The sequence below is a fragment of the Lithobates pipiens genome, unplaced genomic scaffold (assembly GCF_037356315.1).
Source record: "Lithobates pipiens isolate NorthernLeopardFrog02 unplaced genomic scaffold, aLitPip1_a1.2 Scaffold_18, whole genome shotgun sequence".
Lineage (NCBI taxonomy): Eukaryota > Metazoa > Chordata > Amphibia > Anura > Ranidae > Lithobates > Lithobates pipiens.
Window position 1 is genome coordinate 386,670,968 of NW_027507758.1, and position 21,984 is coordinate 386,692,951.

The 21,984-nt window shown below is 45.4% G+C and overlaps 1 protein-coding gene across 2 annotated transcripts in view; it reads right to left on the reverse strand.

Moving 5' to 3' along the window:
* The window catches only part of GCM1 (glial cells missing transcription factor 1), a 46,475-nt gene that overhangs the window by 6,262 nt on the left and 18,229 nt on the right, over positions 1–21,984 (reverse strand). For both annotated transcript variants that reach the window (XM_077487801.1, XM_077487802.1), the window contains exons 3-4: positions 19,351–19,463; positions 12,353–12,481 (exon numbers count right to left, since the gene is read on the reverse strand). In XM_077487801.1, the coding sequence (XP_077343927.1) occupies positions 12,353–12,481; positions 19,351–19,463 (242 nt within the window). The remainder of the gene's footprint in view (positions 1–12,352; positions 12,482–19,350; positions 19,464–21,984) is intronic.

Consider the following 21,984-nt stretch of genomic DNA (forward strand, 5'->3'; position numbering starts at 1 on the left):
ATTCTATCTTTTCATGTGACAACACTGAAGAAATGACACTTTGCTACAAAATAAAGCAGTGAGTGTACAGCTTATATAACAGTGTAAATTTGCTGGCCCCTCAAAATAACACACAGCCATTAATTTCAAAGCCGCTAGCAACAGTAGTGAGTACAACCCTAAGTGAAAATGTCCAAATTGGGCCCAATTATCCATTTTTTTCTCACCGGTGTCATGTGACTCATTAGTGTTACAAGGTCTCAGGTGTGAATGGGCAGCAGGTGTGTTAAATTTGGTGTTATCGCTCTCACTCTCTCATACTGGTCACTGGAAGTTTAAGTGTCGGTTCACACTGAGGCAGCGCGACTTTCAGCGCGACTGCCTCGGGCGACCTGGGCACGACCGCTGCGGGACTTGCAAAATGACTTTTCTATGGAAGTCGATGCAAGTCGCCTCAAGTTGCCCCCAAAGTCGTACAGGAACCTTTTTCTAATCGGAGTGACTTGTGTCGCTCCGATTAGAAGGGTCTCATTGTACAGAACGGGACGCGACTTGTCAGGCGGCTAAGTCGCCTGACAAGTCGTCCGAGTGTGAACCGGCCCTAACAGGGCACCTCATGGCAAAGAACTCTCTGAGGATCTGAAAAAAAGAATTGTTGCTCTATATAAAGATGGTCTAGGCCAGTGATGGCGAACCTTGGCACCCCAGATGTTTTGGAACTACATTTCCCATGATGCTCATGCACTCTGAAGTGTATTTGAGAATCATGGGAAATGTAGTTCCAAAACATCTGGGGTGCCAAGGTTCGCCATCACTGGTCTAGGCTATAAATAGATTTTCACTTAAATGTGTACTCACTTTTGTTGCCAGCGGTTTATATATTAATGGCTGTGTGTTATTTACGCTGTTATACACTCACTAATTTACATTGTAGCAAAGTGTAATTTCTTCAGTGTTGTCACATGAAAAGATAGAATAAAATATTTACATAAATGTGAGGGGTGTACTCACTTTTGTGAGACACTTTATAAACTACAAAAAAAAGATAAGAAAAAAAAGTGTATAAAATATAGTGCCGGAAAGATTGCTTTTATATGTGCCAGTTCAGAGTGCATCAGGACAGGCGAATGGTGATCACAACACCTAAAATAATCCAACCAGCTAATTGCAATATACACGCCCACTTCAGTAGTATGTTTGCACAATTAAACATGGATAGCAAAAGGTGAATGCTCCACTGACCAAGGGTTTCAACATGAAACCTTGCAGAATTTGTCTTTTGTGCTATTTTTTTCTTTTTTTAATAGAGTAATATATGCTACTTTACTTTACTACTAGTACTATTTTACTGTATATTGTAGAATGAACCATTTGCAATCATGACAAATACACTTACAGAAGCTGCCTGCATTTCCTACCTCCCTAGGTGGGAAGTATAGAGACCTTCAAAACCAGACACCAGTGAGTCCTCTTGGATTTTGCTATCATAAATATCCCCAAAAATATATATAACATTTTTCCTCAGTTTAGGCCGATATGTGTTCTTTTTGTTAAAAAAAATCACACTAAGCATATATTGATTGGTTTGCGCAAAAGTTATAGCATCTACAAAATAGGGGATAGTTTTATGGCATTTTCATTATTATTTTTTTTTATTAGTAATGGCAGCGATCTGCGATTTTTATTATGACTGCGACATTATGGCGGACACATCGGACACTTTTGACACTATTTTGGGACCATTATCATTTATACAGCTATCAGTGCTATAAAAATGCACCGATTACTGTGTAAATGACACTGGCAGGGAAGGGGTTAACCACTAGGGGGCGATATAGGGGTTAAGTGTGTCCTAGGGAGTGATTATATCTGTGGGGGGTGTGGGCTTCAACTCATATGACAGAGATCACTGCTCCCGATGACAAGGAGCAGTGATCTCTGTCATGTCACAAGGCAGAATGGGGAAATGCCTTGTTTACAGTTCCCTGTTCTGCAGTTCCGCGATGCAATCGCCGAGACACCACGGGCACAGTCACTCAGTACGCAGCGGGCGTGCGTGCCCACTAACCCCGCCACTTAAATGAGACGTACAAAAAAAGTGTGCAAAAATATAGTGCCGGAAAGTTTGCTTTTATATGTGCCATTGTCAGTTAAAGCGCCGTGCCACGTACACAGGATCGTAATTCTCGTCGGAAAGAAGCTCTGATGGTTTTCCCGACGGAATTCCACTCAAGCTGTCTTGCCTACACACGGTCACACCAAATTCCGATCGTTTAGAACGAGGTGAAGTACAACACGTACAATGGGACTAGAAAAAGGAAGTTCAGTAGCCAATAGCTTCTGTCTCGTAGTTGAATCTGAGCATGCGTGATTTTTGGCGTGTCGGAATTGCATACACACAATCGGAATTTCGATAGAAAGTTTTTCCGTCGGTAAAATTGAGAACATGCTATCAATTTCTGGCTTGGTGGTGGAAATTCAGACAGCTAAATTCCGATGGAGCATACACACAGTCGCATTTTCCGATGAAAAGCTCTCATCTGTCTTTTTCTGGCCGAAATTCCGATCATGTGTACGCGGCATAAGTGTAATTTCTGTCTGCTGCTTCCTTCCTCTGCTATTAACATGAATCTCTTCTGACAAGTTTTCCTGATACCAAGAGAAAAAAGGTGACAGGAGCAGGGCCGTCTTTAATATTGATTGGGCCCTGGGAAAACACTTTCTTGGGGCCCCCCAACCGCTCTTATGCCGCGTACACACGAGCGGACTTTTCAACATCCAAAGTCCGAAGGACCGAGTCCGTCAGACTATCCGATCGTGTGTGGGCTGCAACGGACTTTTGATTCACCAAAGTCTGACGGACTTTAGAATATGGAACATGCTTCAAATTTTCCCGAAGGAACTCCGCCGGACCCGGTCCCCTTCGAAAACTCCGCTCGTGTGTATGCTACTCCGACGGACTAAAACCGACGCTAGGGCAGCTATTGGCTACTGGCTATGAACTTCCTTATTCGAGTCGGGTCGTACGTCATCACGTTCGAATCCGTCGGAGTTTAGTGTGATTGTGTGTGGCCAAGTCCGTTCGGCCGAAAAGTCTGTCAGAACTCCGTCGGAATTCCAGCAGAACTCCGACGGAACTCCTTTGGAAGTCTGTCGGACTTAAGTCCGCTCGTGTGTACGGGGCATTAGACATATAACAAATAGCAGTAAGACTCAAAATCTGTTTACTGCAGCAGATCAGACAGAAATTGCAATTGGTTGCCAGAGGATACAGCATATTAGTACTGATCACTGACTGGTTGTTAGAGGTTACAACACATAATTTCTGCTTCCTCATTCATTGCTAGAGGTTACTGCACATCATTACTGCTCACTGAGAGATGCACTTCAGGAGATGACCAGAGACTGCAAATCTAATACAGGAGATAACCAGAGACTGCAAATCTAGTACAGGAGATGGCCAAAGACTGCAAATCTAGTACAGGAGATGACCAGAGACTCCAAATCTAATACAGGAGATAACCAGAGATAGGGATGGACGAACGGTTCGCCCGGCGGTCGTTTCACGGCGAATTTCGACTGTTCGCCGTCCGCCCGATCGGCGGACTATTGCCGCCGTTCGCCCGGCGGACTTTGGTGTTTACTGTGTAAAAGAACTTTGACCTATGATGACACATCCATCATGGGGTACAGGACAGCCAATTGAGACATTACAGCACATGGACACTTGGACATTCCCCCTAACTTATAAATAGACCCGATCCGGCGGCCATTTTACATTCTTTCTTCTGTCACTATAGGGAGAGGTTGCTGTGTGGAGCAGGGAGAGACTGCAGTGACCCAAATCGCTAGCTATTTGGTCCACAAAAGTTCTTTTCAGGACTGGTATAGGTGTTAGGTGTAGTTCAGGATATAGGTTTGAGGCACTGCTGTGCTACTGATTTTTGCAGCAGCCTGTCTTTTGTCAGTGTAGAGAGAGGGACAGGACGCTGTGTGCTGCAGGGACAGTCAGTTTAATCATTAGCTGTTACTATTAGGTCCACAAAAGTGCTATTCAAGTTATTGTTCCAGCAGCCTCTGTTTTGTCAGTTTAAATAGGGACAGTCGGGAAGCTGTGTGTGAGGCAGTGAGGGACAGTCAGTTTAATCAGTAGCTGTTACTATTAGGTCCACAAAGGTTCTTTTCAGGACTGGTATGGTAATATGCCTGTACACATATAATATTCTTTCTTCCAAATATAGAAAGAATATTATACGTGACTGCTGCAGTAGTCCTTTATCAGTATAGGGACTGAAGTACAGTCTGCTAATCATTCACAACCTACTTGTTCCACAAAGGTCCTTATAAGGACTGGTAAGGTATAGGGTACTACAGTACATAGGGTTGAGTGAGGTACAGTCTGCTATTCCTTAAGGACTGGTATAGGTCCACAATACATAGGGTTGAGGTGCACTACTGCTGACTGCTGCCCTTCTGCTGCAGTAGTCCTTTATCAGTATAGGGACTGAGGTACAGTCTGCTAATCATTCACAACCTACTAGTTCCACAAAGGTCCTTATAAGGACTGGTAAGGTATAGGGTACTACAGTACATAGTGTTGAGTGAGGTACAGTCTGCTATTCCTTAAGGACTGGTATAGGTCCACAATACATAGGGTTGAGGTGCACTACTGCTGAATGCTGCCCTTCTGCTGCAGTAGTCCTTTATCAGTATAGGAACTGAGGTACAGTCTGCTAATCATTCACAACCTACTAGTTCCACAAAGGTCCTTATAAGGACTGGTAAGGTATAGGGTACTACATTACATAGGGTTGAGTGAGGTACAGTCTGCTATTCCTTAAGGACTGGTATAGGTCCACAATACATAGGGTTGATGTGCACTACTGTTGACTGCTGCCCTTCTGCTGCAGTAGTCCTTTATCAGTATAGGGACTGAGGTACAGTCTGCTAATCATTCACAACCTACTAGTTCCACAAAGGTCCTTATAAGGACTGGTAAGGTATAGGGTACTACAGTACATAGGGTTGAGTGAGGTACAGTCTGCTATTCCTTTTTCAGTATAGGGACTGAGAGTTTTGTCACAGGGTCATTTAAAAAATGACAGGCAGAGGAAGAGGCAGGCCCTTCCGCAGGGGTGGTAGGGGTAGGGCAGGAGCAACAGGCTTGAGCCAAAGTGGGAAGTTGCAGAAGGTGCGTTCAATTACTTTAAAGGACGCACCAGACTTGGTTGAGTGGCTCACTCAGCCTTACTCTTCTGCACCCTCCTCATCCTCTCGATCTGCACCCTCTTCTTTACTCTCTGCTATGTGCACCCCCAAAGACACTACCACCAACAACACCACCACATACCTTCCGCTTGAGTCACAGGAATTATTTTCCGATCCATATCAAGACATTTCTGATGCGCAGCCACTCTTGGTATTGTATCAGGAAGAGGAGGTAGCAACAACCGCCACTCAGCAGTCTGACGACAGTACCCAGATCAGCCCAAGGAGGAGGTTGGTCCCCGGTGTTGCTGCCTACTCCGAGATCTCTACTTATAGCGGTGGGGAAGGTGACGTCGATGATGACGTGTCTAGTGATGTCACGTGGGTGCCCACAAGAGAGGAAGAGGAGGGGAGTTCAGAGGGAGATATGAACTAGCAGATAGGGAGGAGAAGCAGGAATAACTTACATTGAACAGGAGGGACAAAGCAGACTGCAAATGTATCAGGAGCGAGTCATCGACCATGTACGGTCACATCTGGCGCTCCCAGGACACCGGCACATGGCTCCGCAGTGTGGGCTTTTTTTAATGTGTCCGCTGCTGACAATAGCGTTGCCTTCTGCAATCTTTGCAGAACGCAAAACGCATTAGTCGCAGTAAGCCCAACACTCATATAGGGACGACCGCCTTAAGAAGGCACATGAGCAGCCATCACCGAGCCCAGTGGGAGCAACGGAACACACAAAGCCACACTCCAGGCTCTCGCTGTCCAACCTCATCTTCTACTTCTCCTTCTCCTCTCTCCTCACAATTGTCCTCCACTCCACCTTCCATCATGCCAAGCTCACGTTTTTCTGGAAAAAGGCAGGCTTCCGTGGGCCTAATGTTCGAGCGTAAAAAAATGATGACGCCGCATAAACCTCTTGCCCAACGGTTGACGGCTGGCTTTTCAGAACTCATAGCACGCCAACTACTGCCATATAAACTGGTGGACTCGGAGGCCTTTCGCAAATTTGTGGCCAGTGGAACACCACAATGGAAGGTCCCAGGAAGGAAGTATTTCTCAGAGAAGGGCATCCCAGAGCTATATGGCCATGTTCAGCGGCAAGTGAATGTATCTCTGGCACACAGTGTCGGTGCCACGATACATCTGACCACAGACACGTGGTCTAGCAAACACGGGCAGGGAAGGTATATCACTTTTACTGCCCACTGGGTGAACCTTCTGACGGCCATCAAGCATGTAACCCGTGGCACCCGTGTAGATTTGGTTTTACCGCCACGGATTGCATGCAGGCCTGGCTCTTCTTCTCCTCCTACTCCATCCTCCTCCCTCTCCTCCTCGGCTGACTCCTCCTTTTCCGCTGCCAGCGTCTCTTTCGCTGCGCTGCCCAAGCTCCCCAGAACCTATTCGACATGCCAGATGAGACGTTGCCATGCCGTGCTGCGTCTGTTGTGCCTGGAAGCCAAGAGCCACACTGGTCCGGCACTCCTTTCAGCTTTGCGTTCACAGGCAGATCAGTGGCTAACACCGCTCAATTTGACAGTTGGTAAAGTGGTGTGTGACAACGGTGCCAATCTGCTTAGCGCATTGAAACAGGGCAAAATCACGCACGTGCCATGCATGGCAAGCGTCTTAAACTTGGTCGAGCAGCGATTCCTTGTCAAATACCCTGGGGTCCAGGACATCTTGCGGCAGGCAAGGAAAATCTCAGCCCATTTCAGAAGATCTTACAGGGCCACGGCTCGCCTTGCTGACATTCAGCGGCGACACAATCTGCCGGTCAGACGTCTTATTTGCGATTGCCCGATGCGATGGAACTCAACCTTCTATATGCTTGATAGGCTGCTCCAGCAGAAACATGCAGTTAACGTCTACCTGTATGAACTCTGCGGCAGAACAGGTTCTGGGAGCTGTTTTTTTTTTCACCGCGCCAGTGGCTGCTCCTGCGCGACGCATGCAGACTTCTGCGCCCATTTGAGGAGATCACCAAACTGGTCAGTCGCAGCCATGGCGCCATCAGTGACATGGTACCTTATGCCTTCTTTATGGAGCGTGCATTGCGTCGTGTCATTGATCAAGCTGTGGAGGAGCAGGAGCAGGAAGATGAGGAAGTCGCAATGCTGGATGAATTCCCAGGGGGGGCTTCTCTATCTGAGACAAGTGAACAACAGGAGTCTGAAGAGGAGTCAGAGGAGGATGGTGCCGGGGCGGATGAGGAGGAGCAAGAAGAGCATGCTTTAAACCTTTCTGGGATCCCTGTTGTTGTGCGTGGATGGGGAGAGGAGAATGAAGAGGACGACATTATCCTGGATGATGAGCAGGAGCCAGGCCACCACACCGCTTCCACTTTAGTGCAAATGGGGGCCTTCATGCTCCAGTGTTTTAATAGGGACCCCCGTATAAAAAGCATAAGGGTCAAGGACCAGTACTGGGTGGCAACGTACTTAGACCCCCGGTACAAACACAAAATGGCGGAAATGTTACCGCCGTCACAGAGGGCTGTCAGAATGGAGCACTACCAGGCCTTGCTTCGAGAAATGCTGCATTCTGCTTTTGCGTGCGCTGGCAGAGGAGCAATTCCCACTCCCAGAGAAGGAGTTGCGGGTACCAATCCAACAGCGCCTGCAAGAAGAGGCCGGTTTGAAGATGTGTTGGTGACTTCGGATATGAGGTCATTCTTTCAGCCAACCCATCGACAGGTGTCATCCGGATCCAGCATCAGGGAACGCCTAGACCGTCAGGTGTCCGACTACATCGGGTTAACGGCCGATGTGGATGCTCTGAGGAGTGATGAACCCCTGGACTACTGGGTGGGCAGGCTTGACCTCTGGCCAGAGCTTGCCCAATTTGCAATCGAACTGTTGGCTTGCCCCTTGTCCAGTGTCCTGTCAGAAAGGACGTTCAGCGCAGCAGGGGGGATCATGACCGATAAGCGTACTCGCCTAGCTCACGACAGTGTTAACTACCTCACATTTCTAAAAATTAATGAGGCATGGATCTCTGAGGAATTCAACACATGTGACCAGTAGACCATGTGTATGTCTATAAACAATTTTTTTAATCGAGCACACAGACCTTCTTTCTTCATTTGGCTCACTTCCTTGTCCAAAAAAAGGACACCGTACTATATGCCCGTACCCTCCTGTTTGAAGAGGTTGAGCGGTGTCATATTTCTACTGAGGCTGCTTATTATGAGGGGTTCCCACCATCCCTGTGCTGTGCTGACTTCCTCCTGGGGCTGCTTATTATGAGGGGCTCCCACCATCCCTGTGCTGTGCTGCCTTCCTCCTGGGGCTGCTTATTATGAGGGGCTCCCACCATCCCTGTGCTGTGCTGACTTCCTCCTGGGGCTGTTTATTATGAGGGGCTCCCACCATCCCTGTGCTGTGCTGACTTCCTCCTGGGTCTCTACCTTTGCTGTGCATATTATGAGGGGCTCCCACCATCCCTGTGCTATGCTCATTATGAGGGGCTCCCACCATCCCTGTGCTATGCTGACATCCTCCTGGGGCTGCTTATTATGAGGGGCTCCCACCATCCCTGTGCTGTGCTGACTTCCTCCTGGGGCTGTACCTCTGCTGTGCATATTATGAGGGGCTCCCACCATCCCTGTGCTATGCTCATTATGAGGGGCTCCCACCATCCCTGTGCTATGCCGACTTCCTCCTGGGGATGCTTACGGTGCAGGTGTCAGTGCTGTCTATCACGGTGCTGGTGTCAGTGCTGTATATCACGGTGCTGGTGTCAGTGCTTTATGTCGCGCTGCTGATGTCAGTGCTCTCTATCACGGTGCTGGTGTCAGATCACTCTATCACGGTGCAGGTGTCATTGCTGTATGTCACGCTGCTGATGTCAGTGCTCTCTATCACGGTGCTGTTGTCAGTGCTGTATATCACGGTGCTGGTGTCAGTGCTGTATGTCACGCTTCTGATGTCAGTGCTCTCTATCACGGTGCTGGTGTCAGATCACTCTATCACGGTGCAGGTGTCAGTGCTGTATGTCACGCTGCTGATGTCAGTGCTCTCTATCACGGTGCTGGTGTCAGATCACTCTATCACGGTGCAGGTGTCATTGCTGTATGTCACGCTGCTGATGTCAGTGCTCTCTATCACGGTGCTGGTGTCAGATCACTCTATCACGGTGCAGGTGTCATTGCTGTATGTCACGCTGCTGATGTCAGTGCTCTCTATCACGGTGCTGGTGTCATTGCTCTATGTCACGCTGCTGGTGATCATCTCCTGCACCCTCTTCTTTGCCTACCCTGACCTTCCCTCTCCTCCGTTGCCTTCATGCGCTCCACAGTCCTGAATTGTCACAACAATTTCACATATAAAAAAAGAATGCTTGTAGTTGTCAATCCCAGATTCACCTCATACATGTGTTATGTCATTGGCCATGTGGTGGGACTATGTTTGCACAGCTAGTAATTATTTTGTGGCTGCAAATTTGACCTGTAGGTTTGCAAAGTTCGCCTCCCATTGGAGTCAATGGGGCCCGCCGCGAACGTTACGGTTTGCGAACGATCGGCCGCGTTCGCGAAACGTCCCGTCGGAAGTTCGTCCATCACTAACCAGAGACTGCAAATCTAGTACAGGAGATGACCAGAGACTGCAAATCTAATAAGGAGATGACCAGAGACTGCAAATCTAATGCAGGAGATGACCAGAGACTGCAAATCTAATACAGGAGATAACCAGAGACTGCGGATCTAATACCGGAGATGACCAGAGACTGCAAATCTAATACAGGAGATGACTAGAGACTGAGTATCTAATACAGGAGATGACCAGAGACTGGGGATCTAATACAGGAGATAATCAGAGATTGCAGATCTAATACAGGAGATAACCAGAGACTGCGGATCTAATACAGGAGATAACCAGAGACTGTGGATCTAATACAGGTGATAACCAGAGACTGAGGATCTAATACAGGAGATAACCAGAGACTGAGGATCTAATACAGGAGATGACCAGAGACTGAGGATCTAATACAGGAGATGACCAGAGACTGTGGATCTAATATAGGAGATAATCAGAGACTGCGGATCTAATACAGGATATAACCAGAGACTGTGGATCTAATACAGGAGATGACCAGAGACTGCAAATCTAATACAGGAGATGACCAGAGACTGAGGGTCTAATACAGGAGATAACCAGAGACTGTGGATCTAATACAGGAGATGACCAGAGACTGCGGATCTAATACAGGAGATAATCAGAGACTGCGGATCTAATACAGGAGATAACCAGGGACTGTGGATCTAATACAGGAGATGACCAGATACTGCAAATCTAATACAGGAGATAACCAGAGACTGAGGATCTAATACAGGAGATGACCAGAGACTGAGGATCTAATACAGGAGATGACCAGAGACTGTGGCTCTAATACAGGAGATGACCAGAGACTGCAAATCTAATACAGGAGATGACCAGAGAGTGAGGGTCTAATACAGGAGATAACCAGAGACTGTGGATCTAATACAGGAGATGACCAGAGACTGTGGATCTAATACAGGAGATAACCAGAGACTGTGGATCTAATACAGGAGATGACCAGAGACTGCAAATCTAATACAGGAGATGACCAGAGACTGCAAATCTAATACAGGAGATAAACAGAGACTGAGGATCTAATACAGGAGATGACCAGAGACTGAGGATCTAATACAGGAGATGACCAGAGACTGAGGATCTAATACAGGAGATGAGCAGAGACTGAGGATCTAATACAGGAGATAACCAGAGACTGTGGATCTAATACAGGAGATGACCAGATACTGCAAATCTAATACAGGAGATAACCAGAGACTGAGGATCTAATACAGGAGATGACCAGAGACTGAGGATCTAATACAGGAGATAACCAGAGACTGTGGATCTAATACAGGAGATGACCAGATACTGCAAATCTAATACAGGAGATGACCAGAGACTGAGGATCTAATACAGGAGATGACCAGAGACTGCGGATCTAATACAGGAGATAACCAGAGACTGTGGATCTAATACAGGAGATGACCAGATACTGCAAATCTAATACAGGAGATGACCAGAGACTGAGGATCTAATACAGGAGATGACCAGAGACTGAGGATCTAATACAGGAGATGACCAGAGACTGAGGATCTAATACAGGAGATGACCAGAGACTGTGGATTTAATACAGGAGATGACCAGAGACTGTGGATCTAATACAGGAGATGACCAGAGACTGCGGATCTAATACAGGAGATAACCAGAGACTGAGGGTCTAATACAGGAGATAACCAGAGTACAGGAGGTGATCAACTAAGTAACCATTTAAAATTTTTACCTGTCAGCAGTTTACAGCTATACTGTTCATAAAAAGGTCAGGGCTAGGATAACAGTGAACAAGCAGTCTATGGGGAGAAGGACCTACCTAGCCAGCCAGGCTCAATACCCTCTCTCATTGATTCAGGGACGGTCCTCTCAGAGGTGCAGGTGAAGGGCCCTCAGGTCCAGGTGTGGGGCCTTCAGAGGTCCAGGTTCGTGACCCTCAGACATCAAGGTGCAGGGCCCTCAGGGGTCTGGAGGCAGGGCTTGCAAAGTTCTGGTGGCGTGGTTCGAAGTGATCCGGAGGTGGGGGTCTCACAGCGCTCCTACTCCGATCTCAGCTCCGAGCATACAGGCTGCATGGGGAGTGGTCAGAGCTGCAGTGGAGCTCCCAGCCCCACCCCCGCCCTGCTGGCCGGGGAATACAGAAATGTTCTTCTGCGCTCAGGTTATCAGGGGACCCCAATTTGCGGGCAGCACAGGCTCAAGGGGCAGCTACTTTGGCGGGCCCCCCGACCATGACAGGGCCCAGGGCAGCTGCCCCTTTTGCCCAGCACTAAAGACGGCCCTAGACAGGAGGAATCTCCCGCTGATTGACAGCCTCAGCCCAGGAAGCTGTGTGAAGGGGGTGCGTCTCTTCCCTCAAATCAGCTGTCAACTTTTGTAGGAGCATTGATTTTATCTCTGTGTATCATCTGAGGCTAGTCACTTCATTGGTTATATGTAAGTGGAAGGAGGAGTTATGCAGTCACCTATAACAGGCAATCAAATTTCAGCTTACTTCAGATAAGTCACTTAATAAATGAATGCTGATTGGTTTCAATGATTTTTTTTTTAGCGACTTGTAATTCACACAGTACCTCAGAATTCTTGTTCCATCTATATTCTGCAGAGGTGGATTCGATTGATGTGCGCCTCTTATTCACTGACTTTCTGCTGTCTGATTCTAGCTTTGTTTCTGGTTTTGGGTGGTCATGCCCTCCCTTTGTCTTAAAAACAAAGAAAAATATGAATGCAAAAAATAGAGCAAAACATATAAAAACCATAATAATAAGCTTTATTACTAAGCTGGATCAGTTTTAAATGCTGGTATCTTAGACTGCGAGTATTCGATGTCATGGCTCCTGGAGTGGGGTAGGTAAAGATGCTGCAGAACAGGTTCAGTTAGCCTTGGGGATCGATTTAAAAGAAATCTACAGTTACAAATTACACATTTTTTTTTATAGCTTCAACATTGTAATAGCAATACAAACAACATTTATATTCAACAATCTAATATTAGCTTACTTCCTGGATTCCTTGCACGCTTTGCAGCTTCTTCTCTGCTGTTTACTTTCCATTTCTAAAGACTACTTACTTAAAGTATAAAGAAAGAAAAAACTTTTTTTTTTCCAGTTTTGGATAGAGTGGAGAGGGATTAGAACCCCTGTCAGTTTTTTATTGCTGTCTGTGCCTCCTCATTATCACTGAAGGTAAAAGTAAAAGAAAAGCCCACATTTTGGGTTTGTCCCCAGTCAAGTAATAGAAACAAAATCTTCCAATGGGGACACTCATTCTGGTGAGCAGGGGTTCCCCAAGGAATTCCCCTAATTTTGCAGGGATTTTCTCTCACTTCCTGTTTGGCTATGGGACAGGAAGTGAAGTGAAATCTCTGCAATGGGACACGTATGGCAAAAAATAAACTGACAAGGGTTATAACCCTCCATTACTTTATCCAAAATGAAAAAAAAAAAGGTTTTGCCTATAGTTCTACTTTAATTGCATTGTACCGTGCTGCCTGCAAGCAGTGATTCCTGTACTGAGAGTTCAGAAGGCAGGCTATGTGAAATGTGTGACAGAGCACTGAACAGAAATCAAGGAAGTGAATGTGTGGAGATCTTCACAAAGTTTCAAACTTCAAGATCAATCCGATTATTAGGAGTAGGCTCAGGAGCTACCACTAGGCAAACTAGGCAGCCACCTAGGGCGCACTGCAGCCTAGGGCGCCCAGCCACTGGTGTTCCTACTCTGTTCTCTCTGCAGCAAGCAATGAAGTCTCAACATCAGCAGGCAGCAGCTGCTCCAGTCGCACATTGTGTCAGAGGTGCAGCAGTGGTGGAGGACTGTGTCTGTGTCCTGACTCCTGACTTAATGGAAGCAAGCAAGCATTCATTGATGGGCTGCATTGATGGGCTGCATTGTTGGGCACTGGTAGACTGCATTTGATGGGCACTAGAGAGACTGCATTTGATGGGTGCTGGAGAGGCTGCATTTGATGGGCGCTGGTGAGGCTGCATTAATGGATGCTGGTAGGGTGCATTTGATTGTTGCTTCATTAAAAAGGTGGGGTATATATGGGCAGGGCAAAGGGGGTAGGGTCAGGGGTGGAGCCAAGGGGGGAAGACAGCAAAATGACGTTTTGCCTAGGGTGACAAGAATCCTTGCACCAGCCCTGAGTAGGCTAAAAATTATTGCAATACGACATAGAAATGAATATATGGTTTTATATTTTGATAATAGATACACTCTGATGTTTAAGTTAGGTTAGTTTAGCATTATGATTAGGGGATAGATATATTGTCTAACTGCCAGTGTTAATGTCAGGGTTAGAGTTTAGGAGTTTAACCACTTGCCCTCCGGAAGGTTTTGTGTACTGTGCTACTTTAACTGGCAATTGTGCAGTCATGCAACACTACCCAAAATAAATTCATATAGTTTTTCACATAAATAGAGCTTTCTTTTGGTAGTATTTGATCACCACTTGGTTTTTTAATTTTTTATTATATAATTGAGAAAAGACCAGAAATTTGGGGAAAAAACACAATATTTTCTACTTTCTGTTATAAAAAAAAAATCTAAGAAATCTAATTTCTTCATGAATTTAGACCAAAATGTATTCTGCTACATGTCTTTGGTAAAAAAACAAACAAAAAAAAATGCCAATAGATGTATAATAATTGGTTTGTGCACAAGTTGTAGCGTTTAAAAAACCATGGTGAATACAGTACACTGGTATTTACGCAGCTATAGACAATATACTGTACGGGCAGTGATCAGCGACCTATAGTGTGACTGTGATAAGGTGGCAGGCAATATGGTGCTAACAGACACTATCTGGGAGAATCAATAACTGACAGTGACATCGTTAGTGACACTAATACAGTGATCAGTGATAACTGTACACTGACACTACTAATGACACTGGCTGGAAAGGAGTTAACATCTAGGGGCGCTCAAGGGGTTAACTGTGTGCTTAGTAATGTGTAATGTGTGCAATATGTACTGCACTTACTTTCTGATCTGGCTGTTTCTTCTCCCTGCTTTGCAGGGAGAAGAAACAGCCAGATTGCTGTTCCTATGCACACAGAGTTCTGTGTTTTTGTAAACACAGGACTCTGTCTGTGATTGGACACGGTCGATTAGCTGATTTCAGTTAAAATCATTGGATGAAATCTGCTGGCAAACTTGCGCTGTGTCCAATCTTGGAAACCCGGAAGACAGGCAGTGACATACAGGTACGTTGTCCGGCTTGCCTGTGCCACTCTCCTGCAGTAAAACTATTGTGGGTGGGCAGCAAGTAGTTAAAGTGTTTGTATAACCAAACATATTTAAAGTTTTGGCTACATCAGAGAAGGGTTTTATTTTTCACAGTCTTTGTTCCAGAGTCACGATGACGGGAGAGTAAGAGGAATTCTTCTATTCCCCATTAGAAGATTTTTTTTCTCACCTCTTGTTCTGGGGACAACTCTAAACTTTTGGATTTGCTCTCACTTTTTGGTGACAATGGTAAACATGAGAAAAGGGGGATGAATCTTCCCAATGGGGACAAAAACAGCAGTAAAAACATGACAATTTGACAAACTTTTCCCCATGCTATCCAAAACTGAAAAAAAAATTTCCTAGAGATATGCCTTAAGTAGCAGGGTATATTCAAGAGGGGTGTTAAACGTTTAAAGCGTTTTAGGGGTACATTAACTATAATAGTCCAGGTTAGGTTTTATAGGGTGTTTGAGAATTAGAACTTAACTTTGGGTAATAAAAATACAAAAACTACCAATGAGGGGATAAATGAGGGGGAAAGAGGGACGTTGTTCAGAATGAGGGACAGACCCTCGAAATCAAGGACAGTTGAGAGCTATGCCATTAGGTACTCATGGGCAGTCCTGAAATATAGGCAGTCCTGAAATATAGTAAATGATTTTTGTTTTCTTTACATTTTATCCATTATCTGGCCAGATTGGACACTTGATAAGAGGTAGGGTAGGGTTAGAGGCTGCATGGAGGATAATCCAAGCTCCTGGTAGACCAAGTAACATGCAACAGTTTTCCTTTTCTTTGCAGATTGTTGCAGAGAAAGAGGGCATAGTGCTATGTTAATGCAATCAAGTATTGTTAATGAGAACAAGGGTGGATAAAATAACACATTATTCCTGTAAGTTTATACAGTCCTGGCTATTACTGTAATGTAGGTCCATTACACTTAATAGACCTGTAAGATATTCTGTCCAAATAATTATATCAAAATATTGTAATTGCAATTTCCCTGATTTTAAGCGACTGTCCCTTTTTAGGAACAAAGTCCCTCTGTCCCTCTTTCCCCCCGCATTTGTCCCTCATTTTGGTCTGATCTATATAGTTTGATATAAAATGCCATATTTATCTATGAAAAACTGTTTCCCAGTGCTAAACCATTCATCCAATTTCTAAATTGCTGCATTTGTAAATTCCAAAACCCAATACAAATGAATATTAATGCTAAAAAACAAAACTTGTGGATTTAACCAATCATTTTTTTTGTACAATTCTTCTTTAGGCTGGGTTCACACTGCAGCGATGCGGGAACGCCACGAATCCGCGGCAGGTTCCCGCATTGCATGCCTCCCGGCGGCAGTTCACACTGCCCTATGCGAACTGCTGGGAGTGTCAGTGAAACGTTAATGACACCCCCAGATCAGTTCGCATATCGCAGTGCGATCTGCAAACTCGCACAGGAATCGGATCGCATGGTGTGAACACCCAATTTTGCTGCGGACCAAAAAAAGGGTCCCGTGTGAGTTTGAGGCGGGTGCGATGCGAATTCAGCCATACTATCTGTATGGCTGAACTCGCATCGCACAGAGATCGGATGTGATTTGCACTGCAGTGCGGTGCGAATCACATCCGTTTCTCGTAGCCGCAGCAGTGTGAACCCAGCCTTAAGGGGGTGTGGCAGGGGGGTGTGTCCTATGCCTACATACTTTTGCTAATAGGTGTCCCTAATTCCCATCTCAAAAAGTTGGGAAGTATGTCTAAAGGACCGAAGGAAAAAATGATGCAGCGCTTATAAACAAATATACATACATATAAATGGCATATTGTGAAAAAAATGTCCACCACGTGAAAATGAATAAAAGTAAATAAAGACCAATTGGTCAAATGATTTTAGACATTGTCCGTGAGTAAACGTAAGCCAGTAAATATCAATCTAAGTCAACAGACTGCCACCAATTGGTTGAAGGCTTACCAGAAAGGTTGAACTTGAAGGGGCATATACTTCTCAAGTCAACAAGTCTGATGAAAGGCCAGAGACAATCCCGATGACATTGATATCCCTAACTTGGTACAACATGGGGCATCAGTATGTGTTCAAAGGGACATCAAATGACATAAAGCCGATGGGAGGACACTCAGGGAGGTGAAAGTCAGCTCACACGATAAAACCCAAAGGATAAAAAAGGTTCCACATAGGTTCCACATAGTGTGATAACGTTTCAAGTAGTTTAATTAAAAGGGATAAAAATTAAACACTCACATGTCAATCGAGAAAAAAAATCGCATAGAGATGGCACAATGGTAATAGCGGCACTTTATCTGACGTGTTTCGTCTGAATAGACTTCACAAGATTTCTTCACTTGTTGACTTGCATTGATATTTACTGGCTTACATTTACTCACAGACAATGTCTAAAATCACTTGACCAATTGGTCCTTATTTATTTTTATTAGTTTTCACGTGGTGGACATTTTTTTCACAATATGCCATTGATATGTATGTATATTTGTTTATAAGCGCTGCATAATTTTTTCCTTTTGCTCATCTTGTTTATCTTCACCTATGCTGGCTGCTTAAAATGGAAGTAAACCCTTCCAAACAACTTTGACCTACAGGTAAGCCTAGATTAAGGCTTACCTGTAGGTCCAAGTAATATCTCCTAAACCTATATGGTTTAGGAGATATTTGCCCGAAAATGGGCACCGCTGTCTACGGCGCATGCGCCGTAGACAGCGGCGCGCATGCGCACTAAATGCGGCAAGTCCAAGAATGGATTTGCCAAATTTGTCGACTCCCGTGCGCATGCGCGGGAGTGACGTCATCGCGGCCTCGCCGTATGACAGCGGCGGAGCTGCGAGGCGCGACTCCCGTGCGCATGCGCGGGAGTGACGTCATCGCGGCTTCGCCGCTGTCATTGGTCGGAGCTGCGAGACGCCACCAGCAAGATGGACGCGGCGGACTACAGGGATCAGCGGCGACTTCGCTGGCTCCTGTGTCAGGTAAGTGACACATAATGAGCTACTATGCGATGCATAGTAGTCCATTATGCTTTACCTTTGCAGGGAAAAAAAGAGGAAGTAAACCCATCAGGGTTTACTTCCTCTTTAAATCTTTTTACACAGCGCAGTTTACCTTGTAACAATGTCTAAAAAACTCACCAGTGACCAGGGGCGGACTGACAACTCATAGGAGATTATGGGGCCCCCAGGCAATCAGAGATTATGGGGCCACACAGTATGCAATCACACAGTATACACATACATGTTCACACAGTATACACAGACATGTTTCTATTGGCTGAGAATGTACTGGAGAGGTGGGGCAGCTATAATCTCAGGATTTTTAGACCAAAAGGATGTCAGTAAGGGATATTTTAGAGACAGATGTAAAAAAAACAGATTTTTACATACTGTCCCTGGTTTTACTGAGGCTGGCAACCCTGATGGGGCCCCCTAGTGGCCTGGGGCCCTCGGGCAGTGCCCTAGTGGTTGAATGGTCAGGCCACCCCTGCCAGTGACTGTACTATCCACTGTTAACTCTTTCCTGTGAAGACCAGAAGTTAAGGGAAGCAACACTGAGAGAGCAGGAGCCAGCAGCATTGAAAGTTGTATACTGCAAGTGCTCATCACTTTACCCATTTAAAGTGACTCAGTCATCAAATGGTCACTTGTAAATAACTGCATACCTGTAATAAAACATGCTCTATACTTACATTTCCGGCAGCCTGTTTCTGGAAATGGGGCTTCTTCAGTGACTGATGGATGCTGCTTGTATTTCACATTTCCAAGTATATGGAATACCTGTTCCCCCACCGTACATTATGGTTTCTCCCACTGATTTGTACGTCACAACAAGACTTATGAGCTGACAGGAGGAACCATTATGTGCAATGGGGGAACCAGGTATTGAGCTCATCTGGCCAGTCAAATACCTGTGGCGAATAGCAAGCACCAAAGCACTTTTGTGGCAGGATGCTTTTTCGGCCGCTAGCGTGGGTTATAATTGCCCCGTTAGTGGCCCAAATAGTGCCAATAAAATGACAGTAAAGTGCCATTAAAAATACCTCGCTTTCGGTGTGAAAGGGCTCTTAGTTTCACATAATGTGCTAGTATGCAATGCATTCTAGCACATTGAGTCTTTACTTTGCAGGTCACCAAAAAAAAAGAGGCAGTGTTTACTTCCTCTTGAAATAAGTCTTGCATAAAACCTTGTTTTAAGGTGGTGTCTGTAGTGATCATTATAGTTTTGCCCTGCACAACACGCAATTTAAAATTAGCCAATATATATTTACTAGCATAGGTTAGCCACCTCCAACACTTATGAATCTTATTTTCTGCTGTCACATACCTGAAAATATATAAAAGGTCCTTCATGCCTCCAGAAGTTGGTCACAGGAAATCCACCATGGCCACGACAAGACACGAGTTTCAATGCCCCTTTGCAATTTGGACATTGTTTACCTAGTGACAAAAGCACTGGTGAAGTTTTTCTGCATTCACTTATACAGTATTTTCACCCATATACAGTGCCTTGAAAAAGTATTCATACTCCTTGAAATTTTCCACATTTTGTCATGTTACAACCAAAAATATCAAATGTATTTTATTGGGATTTTATGTGACTGACCGACACAAAGTGGAACATAATTGTGAAGTGGAAGGAAAATGATAAATGTTTCTCAAAATTGTTTACAAATAAATAGCTGAAAAGTGCATTTGTTTTCAGCCCCCTTTAGACCCTTTTCACACTGGGGCACTTTTCAGGCGTTTTTGCGCGTGTAAAGTGCCTCTCAAGCCACCCCAATGTGAAAGCCTGAGTGCTTTCACACTGGGACAGTGCGCTTCCGGGATGGAAAAAAAGTCCTGCAAGCAGCATCTTTGGGGCTGCCCATTGAAATGAATGGGCAGCGTCGCAGAGATATTACCCAAAGTATTGGGACACTCTCCTTTACACACACATGAACCCTAATGGCATCCCAGCTTCAGCTCTTCTGGGAAGGCTATCCACAAGGCTTAGGCATGTGTCTATGGGAATGTTTGACCATTGTTCCAGAAGCGCATTTGTGGGGTCAGGCACTGATGTGGATGATAAGTCCTGGCTCTCTGTCTCCACTCTAAATAATCCCATTCTATCGAGTTGAGGTCAGGATTCTGTGCAGGCCAATCAAGTTCCTCCACCTCAAACTCGCATATCCATGTCTTTATGGACCTTGCTTTGTGCACTGGTGCATGCTGAAACAGGAAGGGGCCATCCCCGAACTGTTCCCACAAAGTTGGAAGCATGAAATTGTGTACCATGTCTTGGTATGCTGAAGCCTTAGGAGTTCCCTTCAATGGAACTAAGGGACCAAGCCCAACCCCTGAAAAACAACCCCACATCATAACCCCCCCCCCCCATCCACCAAATGATTTGGAGTGCACAGTGCACAAAGCAAGGTCCACAAACTTGAGTGACCTGTACAGAGTCCTGACTTTAACCCAATAGAACACCTTTGGGATGCATTAGAGCAGAGACTGCGAGCCAGGGCTTCTAGTTCACATCAGTGCCTGACCTCACAAATGTGCTTCTGGAAGAATGATCAAACATTCCCATAGACACACTCCTAAACCTTGTGAACAGCCTTCCCAGAAGAATTGAAGCTGTTATAGCTGCAAAGGGTGGGCCAACTCAATAGTGAACCCTATGGACGAAGACCAGGATGCCATTAAAGTTCATGTGTGTGTAAAGACAGGTGTCCCAATACTTTTGGTAATATAGTGTATCTTCCCACCTGTCATTCTTAGAGAGACATACAGTATCTCACGAAAGTGAGTACACCCCTCACATTTTTGTAAATATTTTATTATGTAGATATTTTATTATATCTTTTCATGTGACAATACTAAAGAAATTACACTTTTCTACAATGTAAAGTAGTGTACAGCTTGTATAACAGCATACATTTGCTGTTCCCTCAAAAAAACTCAACACACAGCCATTAATGTCTAAACTGCTGGCAACAAAAGTGAGTACATCCTTAAATGAAAATGTCCAAATTGGGCCCAAAGTGTCAATATTTTGTGTGGCCTTAACCTTCTTGGGCATGGAGTTCACCAGAGCTTCACAGGTTGCCACTGGAGTCCTCTTCCACTCCTCCATTACAACATCACAGAGCTGGTGAATGTTAGAGACTTTGTGCTCTTTCACCTTCCGTTTGAGGATGCCCCACAGATGCTCAAAAAGGGTTAGATCTGGTTAGGTCTGGGGACAGGCTTGGGCAGTCCTTCACCTTTACCCTCAGCTTCTTTAGCAAGTCAGTGGTCGTCTCAGGGGTGTTTTTGGTCATTATCATATTGGAAGACTGCCCTGCGGCCCAGTCTCCGAAGGGAGGAGATCATTCTCTGCTTCAGTATGTCACAGTACATGTTGGCATTTATGGTTCCCTCAATGAACTGTAGCTTCCCAGTGTCGGCAGCACACATGCAGCCCCAGACCATGACACTCCCACCGCTATGCTTGACTGTAGGCAAGACACACTTGTCTTTGTACTCCTCACCTGGTTGCCGCCACACACGCTTGACACCATCTGAACCAAATACGTTCACCTTGGTCTCATCAGACCACATGACATGGTTACAGTAATCCATGTCCTTTGTCTGCTTGTCTTCAGCAAAGTGTTTGCGGGCTTTCTTGTTTATCTTCTTTAGAAGAGGCTTCCTTCTGGGAAGGGTGCAGCATATGGCGTGAGCACTGACAGGCTGACCCCCCACCCCTTCAACCTCTACAGCAATGCTGGCAGCACTCATAAATCTATTTCCCAAAGACAATCTCTAGATATGACACTGAGCACATGCACTCAACTTCTTTGGTCGACCATGGCAAGGCCTGTTCAGAGTGGAACCTGTCCTGTTAAACCACTGGTTCCTTCAGCATTGGGCAATTTCTGCCTCTCAGATAAATTCCCACTGACACCATTGATCTTCCCAATCACCGCAAGTGTAA